The sequence below is a fragment of the Urtica dioica genome, chromosome 7, assembly GCF_054948205.1.
Source record: "Urtica dioica subsp. dioica isolate 48M chromosome 7, U.dioica_male_clone48M_v1_H2, whole genome shotgun sequence".
NCBI lineage: Eukaryota > Viridiplantae > Streptophyta > Magnoliopsida > Rosales > Urticaceae > Urtica > Urtica dioica.
In genome coordinates this window covers 46,883,983-46,901,999 of record NC_142762.1, presented here as the reverse complement: position 1 = coordinate 46,901,999, position 18,017 = coordinate 46,883,983, and the positions used below count along the sequence as shown (strand labels likewise).

General features: G+C 36.7%; 3 protein-coding genes across 3 annotated transcripts; all 3 read left to right on the top strand.

The window, feature by feature from the left end:
* Window positions 1–1,261: 1,261 nt before the first annotated feature.
* Window positions 1,262–4,383, top strand: LOC149392287 (zinc finger protein GAI-ASSOCIATED FACTOR 1-like). The gene is made up of 4 exons (XM_089619393.1): window positions 1,262–1,709; window positions 1,797–2,193; window positions 2,291–2,535; window positions 3,380–4,383. The coding sequence occupies exons 1-4, from the start codon at window positions 1,562–1,564 to the stop codon at window positions 4,063–4,065; spliced, it is 1,476 nt and encodes a 491-aa protein (XP_089475519.1). The 5' UTR covers window positions 1,262–1,561; the 3' UTR covers window positions 4,066–4,383.
* Window positions 4,384–6,593: 2,210 nt separating this feature from the next.
* Window positions 6,594–10,009, top strand: LOC149392286 (cytochrome P450 734A1-like). The gene is made up of 4 exons (XM_089621006.1): window positions 6,594–7,091; window positions 7,708–7,958; window positions 8,164–8,551; window positions 9,344–10,009. Exons 1-4 carry the CDS (start codon window positions 6,594–6,596, stop codon window positions 9,758–9,760), a joined length of 1,554 nt encoding a protein of 517 aa, XP_089477132.1. The 3' UTR covers window positions 9,761–10,009.
* A 2,140-nt stretch (window positions 10,010–12,149) lies between these two features.
* On the top strand, window positions 12,150–17,858 carry LOC149392285 (cytochrome P450 734A1-like). Its single transcript, XM_089618671.1, has 4 exons — window positions 12,150–12,727; window positions 15,598–15,842; window positions 16,159–16,513; window positions 17,108–17,858. The coding sequence occupies exons 1-4, from the start codon at window positions 12,233–12,235 to the stop codon at window positions 17,525–17,527; spliced, it is 1,515 nt and encodes a 504-aa protein (XP_089474797.1). The 5' UTR covers window positions 12,150–12,232; the 3' UTR covers window positions 17,528–17,858.
* Window positions 17,859–18,017: the final 159 nt, after the last annotated feature.

Here is an 18,017-nt window from a genome sequence, read left to right as displayed (position 1 = left end):
TCATTATAATTTATTAGCTAGATTAGGATAAGGTAGATCTCCTATCATACCACCTAAAATTTGCAATTATGATTGATTTTGACTACAAATTTTTTTTTGGTTGAATAATCTTCAATTAATTGAGATAAACTAATTTAGTTCTTATTTATTTATAAAAAATACTTTAAGAAATTTTTAAATGAAGTTCATAGGTTCCCAATTTTGCACTCCTGTAATCATACTCTAATTATTTAAATAAAAAAGGGAAAAAAAGAGATGACGAGCAAATAATTTGGTATTATGTACAATGGAGAGAGAGAGAGCGGTATGAAATGAGTATTGATATTCCACGTCAGAATCTGAAGTTGCCAGTCGGTGGGTCCAAAATGTTATGTCGTGCACAGTCTGAAGTGTCTGAAAGGGTGGACCGCTTTAATTTACGAAAATGCCCTCAAGTCTGTAATCATGGCCTTTTGAAAAAGATGGTGCCCTTTGCATAGCTGTCCATATTGGGATCATAGGCTTTGGACTATAAAGACAAAATGATTTTATATCCTTTACCTTTTTGGGTAAAGAAAAACTCGCTAATACCCTGCATCAGATCTACGGATCTCAATCATGCAGCTGCTTGTTGAGCCGTTGATGCTTCAACTTCGAAAGGGCTTTTATGATATTCCGGGTCCGATTTGTACTATTCCGTACAGCAATTGAAAGGGTATCACTGTAATTTCAGTGCAGAGTGTAATAATACATTATAGACGCTATTTTAAGCCGGAATACCGAAGATGCCACTGCCGTTTTTTTACGCATTCACCGGAAGCCGTCTAGAATTTGTCTTGCTCGTTCTTATCGACTCAGTGGCATTTCCGTTATTTACTTTGCATATCCAAATTATTGTCCCAACGCAAACCAGGAGGGGTGATCTCTCTTGAAAACCCGAAAACATCCTTGAATTCAAGCGGCAAGTACACTGCACTGCGAGGGCATAACCGTCACTTGGATAATAAATAGGCAAAAATATAGAAGCCGAAAAAATAGCACCGCTAGTCCAAATAGTTCCGACAATGGTCGTAAAGCTGGCGATGATGACACGTGGACGACGAGATACGAATGAGCAAGCAGTGGTGTGAAACTTGGGTCCTTCCTTCGTAGGTCCCTAACCGTGGCTAAAGTCCAGTTAACCATAGTTAACTATCTATCGCCGCTTAAAGTTTTTTTATTTTTTATTTTTTATTTTATTTTTAACAAATATTATATTTGTTGAATTTTCAAGTTCGGTTCAAATCTCTCTCTCTCTTTTTATGTCTTTCTGTATCTCATTTCTTACCGCTCTCTCTCAAACCCATCCAGCTCAGCTATGAAGCCGTCTCCAAAAGCAACCTTCCGTCTCCGGCGACGATCAGCGTCAATCATCGAAGCTTGAATTCGCTCTCACTGTTCGTAGATATACTCGAGATTTCTCTTTCCGAAATTTATAAAGCTATCAAGCACGCGAGTTAATATCTCTCAACGCACCGGAAAAACGTTGTTGTTACTCTACTTGGACCGAAACCCTAACTTCCTTGAGCTCGGAGATTCGAAAATGGGAGAGTTGGAGATGAATTCCTCGGGATTGGCGGTTCCTACAGCCTCCGGCGACGCAAGCGTGTCTTCTTCTGGCTTCCAAATTACAGCTGTACCGATCTCCGTCGTTCCGATGAAGAAGAAGCGAAATCTTCCGGGAATGCCAGGTGAGAGATAGTTCTCTCGTTATCACAGACGGTACTGTTCGAAAAGAAAATTATATTGAAAAAAGAAGTTTGATTTTGCGATTACAGATCCGGAGGCGGAGGTGATCTCTCTGTCGCCGAAGACTCTGATGGCGACGAACAGATTCGTGTGCGAGATCTGCAACAAAGGATTCCAGCGAGACCAGAACCTCCAGCTCCACCGGCGAGGCCACAACCTTCCGTGGAAGCTCAAACAGCGGACGAGCAAAGAGGTACGGAAGCGCGTCTACGTCTGTCCCGAGGCTTCGTGCGTCCACCACAATCCGACGAGAGCGCTCGGCGATCTCACCGGAATCAAGAAGCACTTCTGCAGAAAGCACGGCGAGAAGAAGTGGAAGTGCGAGCGCTGCTCCAAAAAGTACGCCGTACAGTCCGATTGGAAGGCTCACATGAAAACTTGTGGCACGAAAGAGTATAAATGCGATTGTGGAACTTTATTCTCCAGGTACCAAAAAATCGATCCGAGTAAACCAAAATTCCGTTCGAAAAATCCATGTCTCTCTCTTTTAATTACACACTCCTTTGATCCTTCCTTGTGGCAGGAGAGATAGTTTTATAACTCACAGAGCCTTCTGTGATGCTTTGGCCGAGGAAAGCGCGAGGGGTCAAACCCTACCGGTTTGCTTAGAAGACAATAGCAACGATAATATTAAAGCGAATAGTAATAATAATAATAATGTTACCATAAAAAGTCCTGAAGCAAAAGCGGTGGTGGCATCGCCGCCTCCGCCGCCGCTGACGCCGTCGACGACTGTGGTGTCTCCGTCTTTGTCTATTCAGAGCTCAGGTGATAATTTTTTTTCCTTTCTTTCTATTATTTATTGCGGTCTTCAATTCTGTATCTTCATTATTACTGGACTGTTGCTATTTATATGTTGGTCTTGGTAATATGTTCTATTTCTATAGCCTTTACGTAGGTCGTCAAAGTAGGTAGTTTTTGAGATTCAATGCATCTCTATTATTTATTTTATTTTATGATATGTTTATGGATCACTTGCCTTAGTTTTTTAATCTTAATTTTGTTTCAAGAATGAACGAATGATGAATTTTTTATTTTGTTTTTATTTTTTTGTTTTAGCATCTTATTGTTGTAAATTATAAAAAATAGGCCTTGAAAAACAACGTGGGAAAGAATCTGAAATAGGGATTTCGACGTGTCTATAAATTATACATGTATATGATGATACGTTTGTATTCTTCGGTACTGTTGCTTGTCCACGACAAAGGGGTTTTGTTTTGCCAGTTTATGAAGAAAGCTCAAGGGTCGAAGAGAGTGGTGAACTAAAACCATTATTATTTTTAATAAATAAATAAAAGAAACTGAAGAGAAAGGACGATATAATTGCCTGTCTTTTTATTCACAAGTTCAAGGTGTTATCACTTTGTGTTCTTTAAAATAATGGCTTTTAAAAGGTTCCCAAGAGGAATATATATATAATAGATACGCTATGATCCCCCCCTTATCTTTTTCTCTTTCTTTTTGGCTTTGCTTCTCAAATCTGTCCCTTTTACTCCTTTTCTTTTTTCTCTTCCTCCAAATCATAACAAAAAAAAAAAAAAAGCTTGCTTGAACCAATTATTATATATGAATCACATTTCGTTAACTTTTGTCACATGCGTATGATCTACAGAGCTACCCGAAAACACAATAGGATTATCACCTCCGACGCCCGCCACATCATACTTGACCACCGCCGGAAACACCTCGAGCACGGTTTTCGCGAGCATCTTGGCGCCTCCGACGAGCCCTCTCTTGCCGCCACATCATCACCACCAGCACCACGACCACCATCGCAACCCGGCGAGGGCGATTCCGACGATACCCTCGCCGATCGAGCCGACCTCGCTGTCGCTGTCGACGTCCCTGTACTTGTCGAGCAACGGAGGCGGCTCGTCGTTCTTCCCGGAGCAGAGCTGCTACGTCCAGTCGTCGCCGGCGGCCATGTCCGCCACCGCGCTGCTCCAGAAAGCCGCCCAAATGGGCGCCGCGGCGGCCTCGAACGCCTCTCTTCTCTGCAGCTTCGGCTTGACCACTTCCACGCCGGCCATGAACCATCATCAAGTCAAGACCGAGACCGGGCTCGGCCTCGGGATTTCAGACCACCATAATTCGGGCATGACCGATCTCGTCATGGGCTCGCCGTTCGTTCAGCAGCCCATCATGACCCGCGATCTCCTCGGCCTCAGCATCGGCGGCCCCGCCGGAGCTTCCTCCGGCGGACTCTCTGCTCTGCTCAGTTCATTCGGCGGCGCTGGAGCCGGGTTCGACATCATGACCGAGCCGACGTACGGTCAGGATGGAGCATCGGAGAGATAATCTGTTCTCTCTCTCTCTCTCTCTCTCTCTCTCTCTCTTATTTCCGAGATTTAGGAGTAAATATACTAAAATAGCCCAGCTTTCCTTTTAGAGATCTTCCTATATAGTGCAGGCATTGTACTGGTTGAGTTTGGTGTCGTTTTAGAAAAATATGTGTAATGTTAGTAAATTTATAGTGTATTAATTTTGAGTTGGTTTTTTTTTTTTTTTTAGAGCTTTTTTGTTTTATTTTATTTCTTTGGTAGGAAGGTTGCATACAATTTTATTCTAATGAAGTGGTGTACAGAATTTTCTTCAATATCAAATGCCAATTAGTTTAGAATCAATATTTCAAAACCATAGGTCCATAAGTGGTTTACTTCTTTTATTGTGATTGTGAAGTGATGATTGTTGCGGATTTCATTTCTATTCTTTATTTTTGTACCAAAGTGATTAATGCTTATCTGAGCGCCTGAAAGAAAATAAATATCACACGGAATCACATGTTGAAGCATAGGTATCAGGGTAAAAAATTCGTTGTAAACTTTATTTTTATGGAACTCATTGCATATACTTAATTTGGTGATATATGTACTCAATATGGTTTATTTACCGACGCGAATATTTTACCGTCATTTTTTGGGGTTAATTTATTAATATTTCTGAAAATATGTGTAATTGTCATAAAAGGAAAAAAAGGTGAAAAGAAAGCATCAACGTTACTTTGATCGGCTTTTTTTTTTTCCTTCTAACTTGATACTTTTGAAATGAGTATCATTGTTGTTAAAGATGATATGAAAAGAGAGGGAAAAGAAAGGAAAGCATCAACAAAAAAGAAAGTATAAAAAAAAGGAGATTTAATTGGAAATTTGATCAGTGTCGAAAATGGTTGCTGATGGTGTGTTCCATTTAATACCACTTTTGAAGTTGCATGGTTGATGGTGGTCTAATATCACTAATGGGGTCCAAAGTGGTCAAATCTAAATACAGAATTGGAGTGGTCAGATTGTATTTAATTTTATGAGTTGGCCGATACGCAATATAATTTTTTTTTTTCTTATATTCTTTTCATTTTGCACTGATCATCATCATCACTGAATAATGGGCCCAGCCCTTTTATGGCTTGGTGGGCCTATCTCTGTTGGGTTACTACCCATAGCCCGACCATCGATTCTTTCATAATCACAGCTGTACTGTTTAGTCCATTTGTAGCCCATTATTTTATAATTATTCCGCTATTATCATGTATTATTCATTATTAGCAACACGCCAACCTCGAACCACCCCATGTTATTGTATAATTCAAGACAAAACAATAGTTACATAATAATTAAATATTCAGTAGAAACAATAAAATTATTTCAGATGTCCAATCCTCATAATTTCGATGGGTTGAACCGTTGAAGTAGTTTCAAATATATTATTTCCTTGTCGCACTTTTCAGACGAATATAATATGAGATTTTAATTTTATGAGATCCGAGGGTATGCTTTGCCTTGCCGACTATAATAGCTGGAATTAAGATATCTTATTATTCTTCCAGCAAAATATATATATATATATATATATATATATATGTATATATATATGTATATTTATATATCTTGTCAAAATACAATGTATCACTATTGGCTGTGAAAATCACAACCCTCGGATTAATTGATAAAAAGATAGTCCCACACACCAGTGAATAATTCATAAAGATAATAATATCAAAGTTGAGATAGGTGACATAAAACGCTTTAAACAACAATCATGGAGAGGGCTAAAATATTTTTTTGAGAAGATTAATACTGAGATGCATCACGTTTCTTATCATTTTTTTTCTTCAATTTATCATTTTACTACTGAAGTGTCTGACCCTAATGAGAAAATATACACAAGAGTATGCTGTTATAAAAACATGCACTGTCCAACACTAGTTTCTTCTCAAATAGTAACAGCATTTTACTTAAATACAGTCGCAGACAATCTTTTAAACATAACATATTCGAGCGGATATTAATTAATTCCAAGCACAGTAAATAATAAATAAATACAAGTTATATATAGCTGGAAGTTTTGAAGTAGATAGATGGTTTAGGGTTTCTATAATCTCTTCTCTTCTTGGCTCTCCAGTGAAATAATCTTTAGTTTATTGATTTGATTATCCTTTCTATTCCCAACGTGAGTGTACGCGTCAATATGCCATTTTAAGACCATATTGCATGGTGTGATCGTGTATCGTGCGTGCATGTGCATATTGTTCCCTGCTTGGCCGTACGGACATATCTCACACCCATTAATTATCTTGTCCAATTCATTAATAAAGACCTAAAACAAATCATATAATATTGAATATTCTAAGGTAGTTTAATCATCTAAATCTCACACATCTATACGAATAAAATAAACATGTAAGGTCTATAATTTAAGATACACGATTTGTAGACCATGTGTATTCAACATTGATAAACGTACCATTATCGTCAAAACCTAGCCTGACTACTTAATTATCTCTCTCTCTCTCTCTCTCTCTCTCTCTCATACACCGTATAGATTTTAGCAATATGGGGTTGGTACTTCTTTTGGCTATTGCCTTGTTTGTCACAACCATCACTATCATCTTCAAAACCCTATATTGTGTCATATGGGTCCCACTAAGGATCCAGAGCCACTTCAAGAGACAAGGCGTTCGAGGGCCAGGCTACCGTCCGATCTTCGGGAACACGGCGGAGATCAACCGGATCAACGGCCGAGCCGTCTCCGATTGGTCAAAGGGCGTTGACCTCTGTATTGTCAAGCGTTTGAACCCATTTTACTCCGACTGGTCCTCAAAGTACGGCAAAACGTTTGTGTATTGGTTCGGGACGAAGCCGAGGCTGGCCGTATCGGACCCGGGTCTCGTCAAGGAGATCCTCGTCAATGCAAGTGGTTGCTTTGATAGGATTCCATTGAGCCCTTTCTCTAAGCTGTTTTTTGGAAGAGGCTTGTTAGCGTTGACCGGTCAAACTTGGGCTTACCACCGAAATATTGTAAATCAAGCCTTTAGGTTTGAGCAAGTGAAGGTGATTTATAGAGCTTCTAATTAATCATCTGTATTTATTTGCTATGGATCAGATTAATGTTCATATATAGTTTATATACATTTATATGGTTGATTTCAACCTTCATTTTTTCGATCTCTTGCTGGATTTTAACAAAATTAATTATAAGACTTTTATAACCTCATGCCATTTTGCAAACGAAAGGCATTTTTCTTTACTACCTAGTACACATAACGATTGCAAAACAATATATGGAAGACATATCATACTTTTCTAGCTTGTCCCTAGGGTTTATTTATTTATAATAATAGGGGAATTAAATCCAGGTCCTAATTGAATAGAAAATTTTAGAGCACAAAAAGAATTATATTAAAATTCAATCTCTTATATTGTACTAGCTAGTAGCTATCAATATAAATTTTATGAAATAAAAATTAAAAATAAATATATCATAGGGTTAAAATACATTATTTTCTTTCCCCTTCAAGAAAGTACACTACTTTTGCTATGTATGTGAATTTTTTTTTCTTTGTTACTATTCGGCTTAATTAATTATTTTGTTTCTAGCCAGCTAACTTTTTTTATATTATTATGTGACACGCTTGTGGAATGATAAATCTACCATACAACGTTCAAGACTTGGGTTCCAGAAATTGTGGCCAGCGCCGGAAATATGATAGAGAAGTGGGAGAGTGAGATATGCCGCAAAAATAAGGTCGAATTTGAGATTGATGTCCACAAAGAATTCCATGAACTTTGCGCAGATATCATATCAAGAACCGCTTTCGGAAGCAGTTTTGAGGAGGGAAAGAAAATTTTCAAGCTACAAGAGCAACAACTCTTACTTGTCCATGAATTTTCTCAAAGAGCCCACATTCCCGGATTCAGGTGTATAAAATAAATACAGAAAAAAAAAAAAAAAATTATGCATATTAAATTTCACGGGTTGCATTTCAAAATTAGTTGGGAATCAGGCAAATAATTTATAATCTTATAAACTCTTAATTGTTCTCCTTCTCTTCCCTCTCTCAATATGGGACATTTTATTGTCTAAAAAATCAATGACAAAAACATGTTGGGTGGTTTGACTTAGGTTTTTGCCGACGAAGAAGATCAAAGAAATGCGGAGACTTGAGAGAGAAACTCGCGAATCGATCGAGAGCCTCGTCCATAACCAACAAAAGATCGGCGGCCATGAACCGAGCAATAATAATAACAATCTTCTGCGCATATTGTTTTCGTCCCGTGAAATGTACGGAAAGGGTGATGATCAGACGATGAGATTAACAATGGAGGATATAATAGACGAGTGTAAGACCATTTACTTTGCAGGGAAGGAGACAAGTGCAAGTTTTCTCACTTGGGCACTTGTTCTTCTTGCCTTTCATCAACAATGGCAAATCAAAGCCCGACAAGAGATTCTTCGGGTTTGCAAACACAATGAACCGCCCTCTGCTGAGAATTTGAACGACCTTAAGATTGTAAGTAATTTGTCTTCAATTATAACAATGTGACAAAGACCTTAATCAGGGCTGGGGACGTGGCAATTAGGGGATAGTTAAGGGGTTAATAGTTAATATACAATACTTAAATGTTTCGCATGTCTTTAAATAGTATGAAGAGTTCGTGATTTAATTAGGGTAACGTGCAAGGAGTTACAAAAAAAACAAAAAAAGGACAAAGGACTTTGAGATGGGAGACACATATTGGACATATAGATTTAGGTTGTATTAGTAGAGCCAAGGGTCTCTCAAATTAACCGGATTGGCTCTCTTATTACAAATCTAGTCTAAATGTTAGGCCAGCTCTCTTCTCATAATAACCTCCCATGTTTTTAAGGCTTATATGATTTCTAGTCATTCTATATTAAGCCCATAATTACCCCACCTAAGATTTATCATAATGGTAATTATTATGACCAATTGGTTATGTTAGATATAATAATCTCATTATTGCCTTATATTGTACTGATTTTGCTCCATATCATCATTTGGAAAAAAAGATCATCATATCACATAAGAGTTTTAGCCTAAATTTCATGGCCGATTTTAATTTTATAACCGAATGAAATGATTTATTCGTTTTGAACAATTAATAATAATTTTCAGTTACAAAAGTAATTAAATGACTAAATATAATACAATTTTTCAACTTACATGGACTATTACAATCTTCACAATTCAGCGAGAAATTAGCTTATTCAATATCTCTTTGTACAACATTCAAGCTATCTTAATCGCCCTAGCTAATTAACATTTTTTTTTGTCAAATAGGTTAGCATGATACTACACGAGACGCTACGATTATACCCGATCGGTGTATCACTTCTAAGGAAAACGGTGAAGCAAGCGAGGCTAGGAAACCTCGACATTCCCAAAGACACGGAATTGTATTTGGCTACAGCTTCGGTCCACCGTGACAAGGAAATTTGGGGTGAAGACGCAGATGTTTTCAACCCTTTGAGGTTTTCCGAGCCACGGAAACGTTGTGTTGCTTCTTATCTCCCGTTCGGGTTGGGAAGCAAAATATGTCCGGGTCAAAGCTTGGCTTTGGTTGAGACTAAGATTGCTCTATCCATGATCATCCAAAACTACTCTTTTGTGCTCTCACCTGCCTATGTTCATGCACCCATTGTGTTGGTCACTTTGCAGCCTCAGTTCGGAGCTCCAATCCTTTTTAGGAGGATTTAATAAAATATTATAATTATTTGTTGAAATTTAATCAATTAACTTGATATTTTCCTATTGTTTGTTGAAGAGTAATACCAATACTTTCCTTGTGTTTTTCCCTATTAATTTAGACATGCAAATACGAGTTTGTTTCGGTTACGGCGCGTTGCTACATATTATTTGACAAAAATCCAATATGTGTAAAAGTTTATATTTATATCTCATAATTAATACATATATATGGTATATATATGTATAATTGATATAATACTTGATATGATGGTTCTGCTTTTCACATTTCATTATGTTTGGTTAAATTTTATGTCATAATCCTTGACATGTTTTTTCACATGTACATAAGTAAAATTAAAGAGTAAAGAGATGAGTCTTTCACATATAATATGTTGTCACTTTCCCTGTTTAGCACTGAGGTGCCACGTCTCACTAGCCATACTTAATTAATCCCAACTTTGCCATAAATCAACTATTGTTGACAATTATATCTTAAATCTGAAAACGTATCTGAACACCATAACTCGACGTGGATCCTGCTTTTACAGTACAAATTAAGGCATGCATAAAAAATAAAAATAAAACCTCAATAATTGGCCATTAATTCATTGAAACACCCACAAAAGTTGTACTTTTGATTAAAATAAGTATGCTTAAATTAGATTAGTAATTTATGATCACCTCTTTACTGATTCTTATGGTCATCAACATAAAATAGATTACTGAATTTTAGTAGCATTGGTCATTTTCATAAAATAATTCATTATTCAAACGAGTGTTACAAACTTAAATAATTTGCTTAGCATAATAAAAAGTTAATTGTTATAACAAAATCTTACTCAAAAAGCTCAAAATTATTTATTTTATTTAGTAATTTAGCTAAATAATATAGCTTAAGTGGTTCTTTGTATAAGTTTAACATATTAATTTAGGTTGGCAAATATGTTTTGTGATAGATTTCTTTAAAAAAAAAATTATTATACGAACATGACTAATTAAAAAAAATACAAAAAAAACAATAGTTTGATGTGGTAATGCATTTTTTCAATTAACATTGGATGACACGTAGCGTGAGCGGACTTGGTCACGTGTCATGTTTCGGAGGGCCTTCGGTCACTTTTCTAATTTTCAAGAGATTCAAGGAAGATTAATATATTGGAGCAAGAGCCCAATAACCAAGAGTTCCAGTAGACCTTCGAATCATGATGAAAGGTGAGAAACCCGCTTTTTTAGAAGTCAAGAGAAAGAAAGAACACTTTGCAGGCGTTGGCCCTAAAAGTCCTCCGATCTTTGATTCTTAGGAGGGATTTGAGGGTGATGCGTCTTGAGACGGCCCCAAGTCACTTTTATAGGGTTCGGGAAGTACAATGGAGATAAGGCAAGAGCTCGAATAACCGTGAGTTCCGGAAGACCTTCAAATTATGACTAAAGGGGAGGAATAAACTCATTTTGATGCCGAGAAAGAGATAACACTTTAGGGTCGAAACCCAAAACGTCCCTTAATCCGCGGTTCTAAGGAGAGATTATGAGTGTGGTGGTGGCTTCTCGCTCCACTTCACGCCGAAAGTGAGTTCGTTCTTCGCGCTCTACATTTAACTTGGTTCGCCTTTTGTTTGTGAGAGAAAGTATCTGATAGACAGTAAATATTTATTCTCCTATTATAGAGATAATGGAAGTAGATTATTCGTCTTTTCTGTTTTTGGGTGAGAGAGATGAGAGAAAATTACTTCTATTTTTCTTATGATGTTCTTTTTTTTTTGTTTTTAGGATCTCAAATGTGTTTGTGAGAGAAAAATCAAGAGAGAAAAGTGAGAGAATATTTTGACATGAGTTTGTCTAGGTTTAGAATTTCTTAGAGAGAAAATGAAGTGTATGGATTAGTTAACAAGGCACCGAGGTTGTACCCGATAACTGCGAGGAGAGTGAGGATGGGACGGCTCGAATTTCCATCGGGGACAGAGTTCTACATTGTGATGACCCGCATTCAATGTGACACCAAAATCTGCGGCGAAGATGCTCATAAATTTAAGCTGATGAGGAAGTGAGGAACCACTTGGTGTCTCTTATTTCCCATTTGAATCTGTGCTGGCTATGATCAAGATTGAGATTTGAGACCAAATTTGCGTTGGCTTTGATCATCCACAGACCACAGCTAAGCTCTTTTGTGCTCATGAGTCTCCAGCCTAACTACGGTGCACTAAATGCCTTCACCATCATCATTTCTTGATAGATTATATTTTATTGGAAGATACTCTTTGTACTCAACTTGTGAATTTTAAATTTGTTAGTTAAATAAATAATGCTGCTCAATCACACGAGGAACTAAAAAAATGTTTTTGTTTGTTGTTATTTGTTTGAAAGAAAATGTTGTTGTACTCTAGAATTATAGATACACTGAGTTCTATTTTATCTGAACTCTGAAGAACTGAGACCTCAAAAACTCTCGGTCTCTCTTTCCTTTGCTGGTTATAATCAGCTACGATGGATTTACTATTCCTTACGGTGTGCCTCGCCATCGTAGTTCTAGGTTTAGGGCTCTTGAGGGTCGCTCACTCGATTGTGTGGGTCCCACTGAAGATCCAGAGCCATTTTCGAGCGCAAGGTGTGAGAGGCCCTCCGTACCGTCTGTTCTTCGGAAACTCGGCGGAGATCCAACGGCTGTACGGAGAGGTGAAGCCGAAGTCAACGCTGGTGGAGAACGACGTTTTGCGGAGCGCGTGTCCATACTACCATAAGTGGTCGCGCGAGTACGGGAAGAATTTCGTGTACTGGTTCGGGACGAAACCGACGTTGGCGATCGCGGATCCGGATATAGTAAAAGAAGTCCTGATGAACACTGGCGGCTCCTTTGGGAAATTACCGTTTACCCCTTCGACAAAGAACCTTTTTGGACAGGGCATTCTTGGGCTCGAAGGTCGAGTTTGGGCTTCACACCGAAGGATCGCTAATCAGGCCTTTACTTTGGACCGAGTCAAGGTAAAAACATAAGAGATAATTGCCTAGTGTAAAGTAATTACATGAATATTTTTTTTGTTTTTTTCGTAGTGTTTTTCAGTATGTAATTATTATTCTATATTAAAATTTTACATGAATTTTCATGTAACATCATTTCTAGGATATTTTTGTTTTTTCAAAATCATATTATTATATATAAATGTGAGGCATTTTTTAAAGAATGACAATTAGTGTTTCTAAAAATAAAAATAAAAATAAAAAAAGTTAAGAAAACTACTATTGTGTCGTTTTAAGGAATATAGTAAATTCTATTGTTTGTATTTACTATTTTTCTCAAATAATATTTGGAAGGTAATTTTTTTTTTTTTTTGTACACTCGCGGAGAGCTAAGTTGACTAGGGGGATAAGCTAACTTATCTTTTTTTTTTTACGGCTTTTTTTTTTTTTTTAATCTTAATTGTTTTCTTTACGTGAAAAAGAATTGGGAAATTGCTCCGACTGTCACCTATTTGATAACTTTTTCCTATTTTCCACCAAAACCTTAATTTGGACACCAATGCCACTAACATCTATGTAAAACTACCCATTTACCCTTCACTTTAAATTTTCTTATTTGGTTCTCTCTCTCTCTCTCTCCCTCTCTCTTCGCGTTAATCACTAATTCTCATAAAGTCTGACTCTCTCCTCTCTCTCTAATCGCGTCAGTGGTTTCTCTCTCTCTCTCTCTCTCTCTCTCGTTCTCTCGTTCCCGCCAATTCCTCTCTCTTTCGCTTTCTCTTTCTTGACCCCAATTCTCTTTCTCGCACCAGCTTTATTTCTCACCGTCGAGGTCTAAAACCAGATGACCCAAACGCCCGCCTGAGAACCCTAGTCTCTCTTTCTCGCCGTCGGTCTTTAAAACTCGAATACTCAAACGCCCACGAGATGTGACATTAGATGTCAACAATTGACGTCAACTGTTGACATTAGATGTCAACTGTTGACATTAGATGTCAACAATTGTCGTCAACAGTTGACATCTACTGTCAACAGTTGACATTAATTGTTGACATCTAATGGATGAATTTAAATTTAGTTCTTCACTTAGGCATTCAATTCACAACATTACAGATATATAAAACATAGTGTAAATGGACATATAAAGCAGTTTCAGGTTTTCAAGTCATACAAAAACCCATACACAAATATAAATATTAAGAAGTTCCAGGCATTCAAGTCATATAAAAACTCATACACAAATATAAATATTAAGAGTTGGTGCGAGAAAGAGAGCTGGTTCTCGGGCTCCTGGGTTTCTTGGGTCTGGTGGTTTGGGGTAAAGAAAGAGAAAGAGAAAGAGAAAGAGTGAGAGAGATCGGGAAAAAAAACAGTCCGACGAGGGGACGGAGAGAACGAGAGAGTGAGAGAAAGAGATAGAATGGGAAGAGAGAACGTGAAAGAGAAGAGAGAGAGATCGACGGGAGAACGAGAAAGAGAAGAGCGAGAGAGAGAGAGAGAGAGAGAGAAACCACTGACACGATTAGAGAGAGAGAGGAGAAAGTCTCAGACTTTATGAGGACTTAGTGACTGACGCGAAGAGAGAGAGAGAGAGAGAGAGAGCCAAATAAGAAAATGGATGGGATTTAAAGTGAAGGGTAAATGGGTAGTTTTACATAGGTGTTAGTGGCATTGGTGTCCAAATTAAGGTTTTGGTGGAAAAGAGGAAAAAGTTATTAAATAGGTGGCAGTTGGAGCAATTTCCCAAAAGAATTTGAATACATGTTTTAATTTAAAAATTTGTAACTTATTAGGTCATTCTAAACATCACGTTTGAGATATAACCAACGTTTGTAAACTTATTAAAAAATAGCAAAACAGATGATGTGACACTTGAATAAACCATAAAAAAATTTCCATTTTGTCCTTCCAGAATTTTTTTTTTTTTTTTTTTTTGCTACAGTGATTCGTCACTCTTTCTCTCTCATGCCTTTTTTTTTCCTAATCAAAACTTCAAAAATCCATATCTTCCTCATATGAACTCGAAAATTGAATGATTCCAAATCTTACGGATTCATGACGATGAGAGCTTCAAAAATAGACTCATTGTATTGGATGAAAAATCATGTCTACTACTGTAGAATTCCGCCGGAGTTCACTAATTGGTACATTAACTGTCATTAATTGTCAAATTTTTAAATTATTTACATTTTTTTGTTAATTATAACATGTTTAATATTAGGATATTTAAGTCAAATATAATTGTCATTGGCTATTTTCCTAAACATTTGCAAACGTTTGCTACATCTCAGTTTTATGGTTTAGTTTTGCCTACAAATCTACGACGCTCTTTAATTTATTAAAAAAGCGGATCTTAAGTTCAAGATAGGCGAGCTGTTGGCAGGGCCGGCCCGTTATTTGGTCTTAGGCAAGAATGGGAAAAAAAAAGTAAAGCTTTATATTATAAATTACAAATTAGCAGCTTCCTTTTTTATATATAATGAAGAAATATATTTAGGCTTTTTCACCAATAAAAATTGAGCCAATAGATCATTGCCTAACTGACCTAAGGTAAAGGCCGGCACTGGCTACTGCAAGAGGATACCCTACTAGCTATTTAGTAAAGACGATAGACTGAATGAACATGTAACTTATAATGATTATAAATTATATTGCATTATTATTATTATTAGAAAATTTAGAGGAAAAATATTGCTACTTTTTATGATTATATGAAGAGATTATACATATATTTTATGACATCGTAATGAATCGATACAATATTTAAAAATATTTTGATGATATCTATGTTCCAAAATTGAGCTTACAATACTCAAATTGATTTGACTAGTGCTTTTAAACTATGTTGATGGATGAGAAGTTGATACCAACACTATTGTGAAATGTATGTGAAGAGTTGGGTAGGAAATATGGTTGCTAGCACTGAGAAGAGGATTGAGAAGTGGGAGATCATAAGAGAAGGCAAAGATGAATTCGAGCTCGACGTTCACAAAGAACTCCACAAAATCTCTGCAGACATTATTTCTCGAACCGCGTTTGGAAGTAGCTTCGAGGAAGGCAAACGCATCTTCGACTTACAAGAACGCCAAATGCACCTTTTCACCAAGGCAGTGAGAAGCGTTTATATCCCCGGTTTCAGGTCCGCTTTTCTCTCTCGATTTAAAAAACAAAACCACAAACACACACGCACGTTTGTGTTGAATTAAAAGGCTGTTGTCATAGTCTCATAGACATTTAAAGGATCTAATTAAGAGTTAGATAGAAGTTTTTAGTATAAAAGACATGTCCAATTATAATTGGCGCTAGTTTTTTAAACTTAGTATAGTATATTTATAACTAAGATCATAAGTTGTATGTTTTAAAATTTAGGGAGGAAATAATAATACATTTAATTCATCAAAACTACGGACATATATGAAACCTCTATAACTTTCGATATGTTCTTATGAACTTAGGTTTTTGCCGACAAAGGACAACAAAGAGAGGTGGAGGCTGGAAAAGGAAACCCATGAGTCGATTCGGAGGCTGGTCGTGACAAAGGGCAAAGGAAAAGAGAATCTAATTTCTCTGTTATTGTCTACTTATAGAAACGAGGAAATGGAAGAAGATAAACTAAGCGTAGAAGAAGTGATTAATGAATGCAAAACGTTTTACATAGCCGGAAAGGAAGCGTCCGGCAATTTCTTAACTTGGACATTTCTCCTTCTGGCCCAACACGAAGAATGGCAAACCAAAGCCCGCGAAGAGATAGCCCGTGTTCTCGGATCAGGCGGTCTTCCCCAACCCGGGAATCTAAACCACCTCAAAATCGTAAGTGAAATTTGCATGCGATAGTGTGATTTGAAACTTATCACAAGAGTGATATGTCTAAAACTTTTATCCATATAATATTATTTTTCAAGTCGTAAACAATCAATTTTTTTATATTTAAAAAAAATGTATTTACTATTTAGGGTTTAGGGGTTTGTTTAACTTTGTTTATTATTTACATCTTTATTATAAGGAAAATAGTCTCAAAGATTACACTTTGAAATAACTATTTTTAAATGATTCCATACAATCACTCTTTTAAATTTAAAAATGTTACACTTTAAAAACACTACTCAAATCTTTCTATACCAAGTGTTGAAAATGAGATGAAAATATTCATTTCAAATACTGGAATTCCCAAAACAACCACTTTTGAAATTTCAAAAATATCGGTTCAGCTGATATGTTAGACGATTTTCTCCTTAAAATTATTATTATTCTGAATTAAATTACAATTTTAAAAAAAATTGTTATGAAAATACACTGGATTCTTGGAATTGTTATGATTTATACGACACTTTTGGAATTAAAATTTGCAAATATGGTATTATAACTGATTTGCTTGTAACTTGTTTTTTTTTTCTTGTTGACAAGGTTACATTGATAATCAACGAATCTCTCCGACTCTACCCTCCGGCGGCGATCATAATGAGGCAAACGAGGGAGAGAGTGAAACTCGGGAATCTCGATGTTCCGGTCAACACTCAGCTCTACGTGGCTTTGACTGCGGTGCATCACGACCCCGAGATTTGGGGACAAGATGTTAGTCAGTTCAATCCGCTGAGATTTTCTGAGCCACGCAGTCATTTAGCCTCGTTCTTCCCGTTTGGACTCGGTCCGAGAATCTGCGTTGGCCAAAATCTGGCCTTGGTCGAGGCCAAAATAGTCCTCGCAATGGTCCTCCACCGATATCATCTAGCTCTCTCGCCCACCTACGTTCACGCTCCTGTTTTCTTCATAACCACGCAACCCAAATTCGGTGCTCAATTACTCTTTACGAAGATCCGTTCTTGAACTTTAATTGTAATTCAATTACTTCACATCATTTTTGTTTTATTATTTTGTGTGTATTTTTGGAGTGGTTGTAAGATTTTTTTTATTTTTTATTTTTTTTAAGACCAAGTATTAAGGTTGAAAACATAATTACATAATCAAGCTTAATTTATATGAGGCGTCATTTTTATTTTTGAATGTTTTGTTAGTCTTAGACAAGAAAATGTTATATTCTCAATTGTCTCTCTCAATCACTCAAACTTTCTCAACTACATCGTACCAAGGTCAAATACGTCAGCACTTAGCGAAGCAAGCAATAACTCTACTATTATGGATAACTGAGTTCACTATGAAGAACAGATCTGAGCCCTTAAAGTTGTGTTTGGTAGTTAACTCAAAAAGTTTTTGTTTTCTATTTCCTAATTTTTGTAGTTATACTGAAAAATTATTTTGGAGTTGTTTTTAAAAAGCTGTTAGGTACAGTTTTCATTTTTGTTTTTGAGAAAGTGAA

Excerpts from the sequence above, each read along its gene's own strand:
- LOC149392287 (XM_089619393.1), top strand. The coding sequence starts at position 1,562 with ATGGGAGAGTTGGAGATGAATTCCTCGGGATTGGCGGTTCCTACAGCC. Across the intron at positions 2,194-2,290 it reads TGTGGAACTTTATTCTCCAG|GAGAGATAGTTTTATAACTC; the intron begins GTACCAAAAAAT and ends TCCTTGTGGCAG. Across the intron at positions 2,536-3,379 it reads TTTGTCTATTCAGAGCTCAG|AGCTACCCGAAAACACAATA; the intron begins GTGATAATTTTT and ends TATGATCTACAG.
- LOC149392286 (XM_089621006.1), top strand. The coding sequence starts at position 6,594 with ATGGGGTTGGTACTTCTTTTGGCTATTGCCTTGTTTGTCACAACCATC. Across the intron at positions 7,959-8,163 it reads GCCCACATTCCCGGATTCAG|GTTTTTGCCGACGAAGAAGA; the intron begins GTGTATAAAATA and ends GGTTTGACTTAG. Across the intron at positions 8,552-9,343 it reads ATTTGAACGACCTTAAGATT|GTTAGCATGATACTACACGA; the intron begins GTAAGTAATTTG and ends TTTGTCAAATAG.
- LOC149392285 (XM_089618671.1), top strand. The coding sequence starts at position 12,233 with ATGGATTTACTATTCCTTACGGTGTGCCTCGCCATCGTAGTTCTAGGT. Across the intron at positions 12,728-15,597 it reads TTACTTTGGACCGAGTCAAG|AGTTGGGTAGGAAATATGGT; the intron begins GTAAAAACATAA and ends ATGTATGTGAAG. Across the intron at positions 16,514-17,107 it reads ATCTAAACCACCTCAAAATC|GTTACATTGATAATCAACGA; the intron begins GTAAGTGAAATT and ends CTTGTTGACAAG.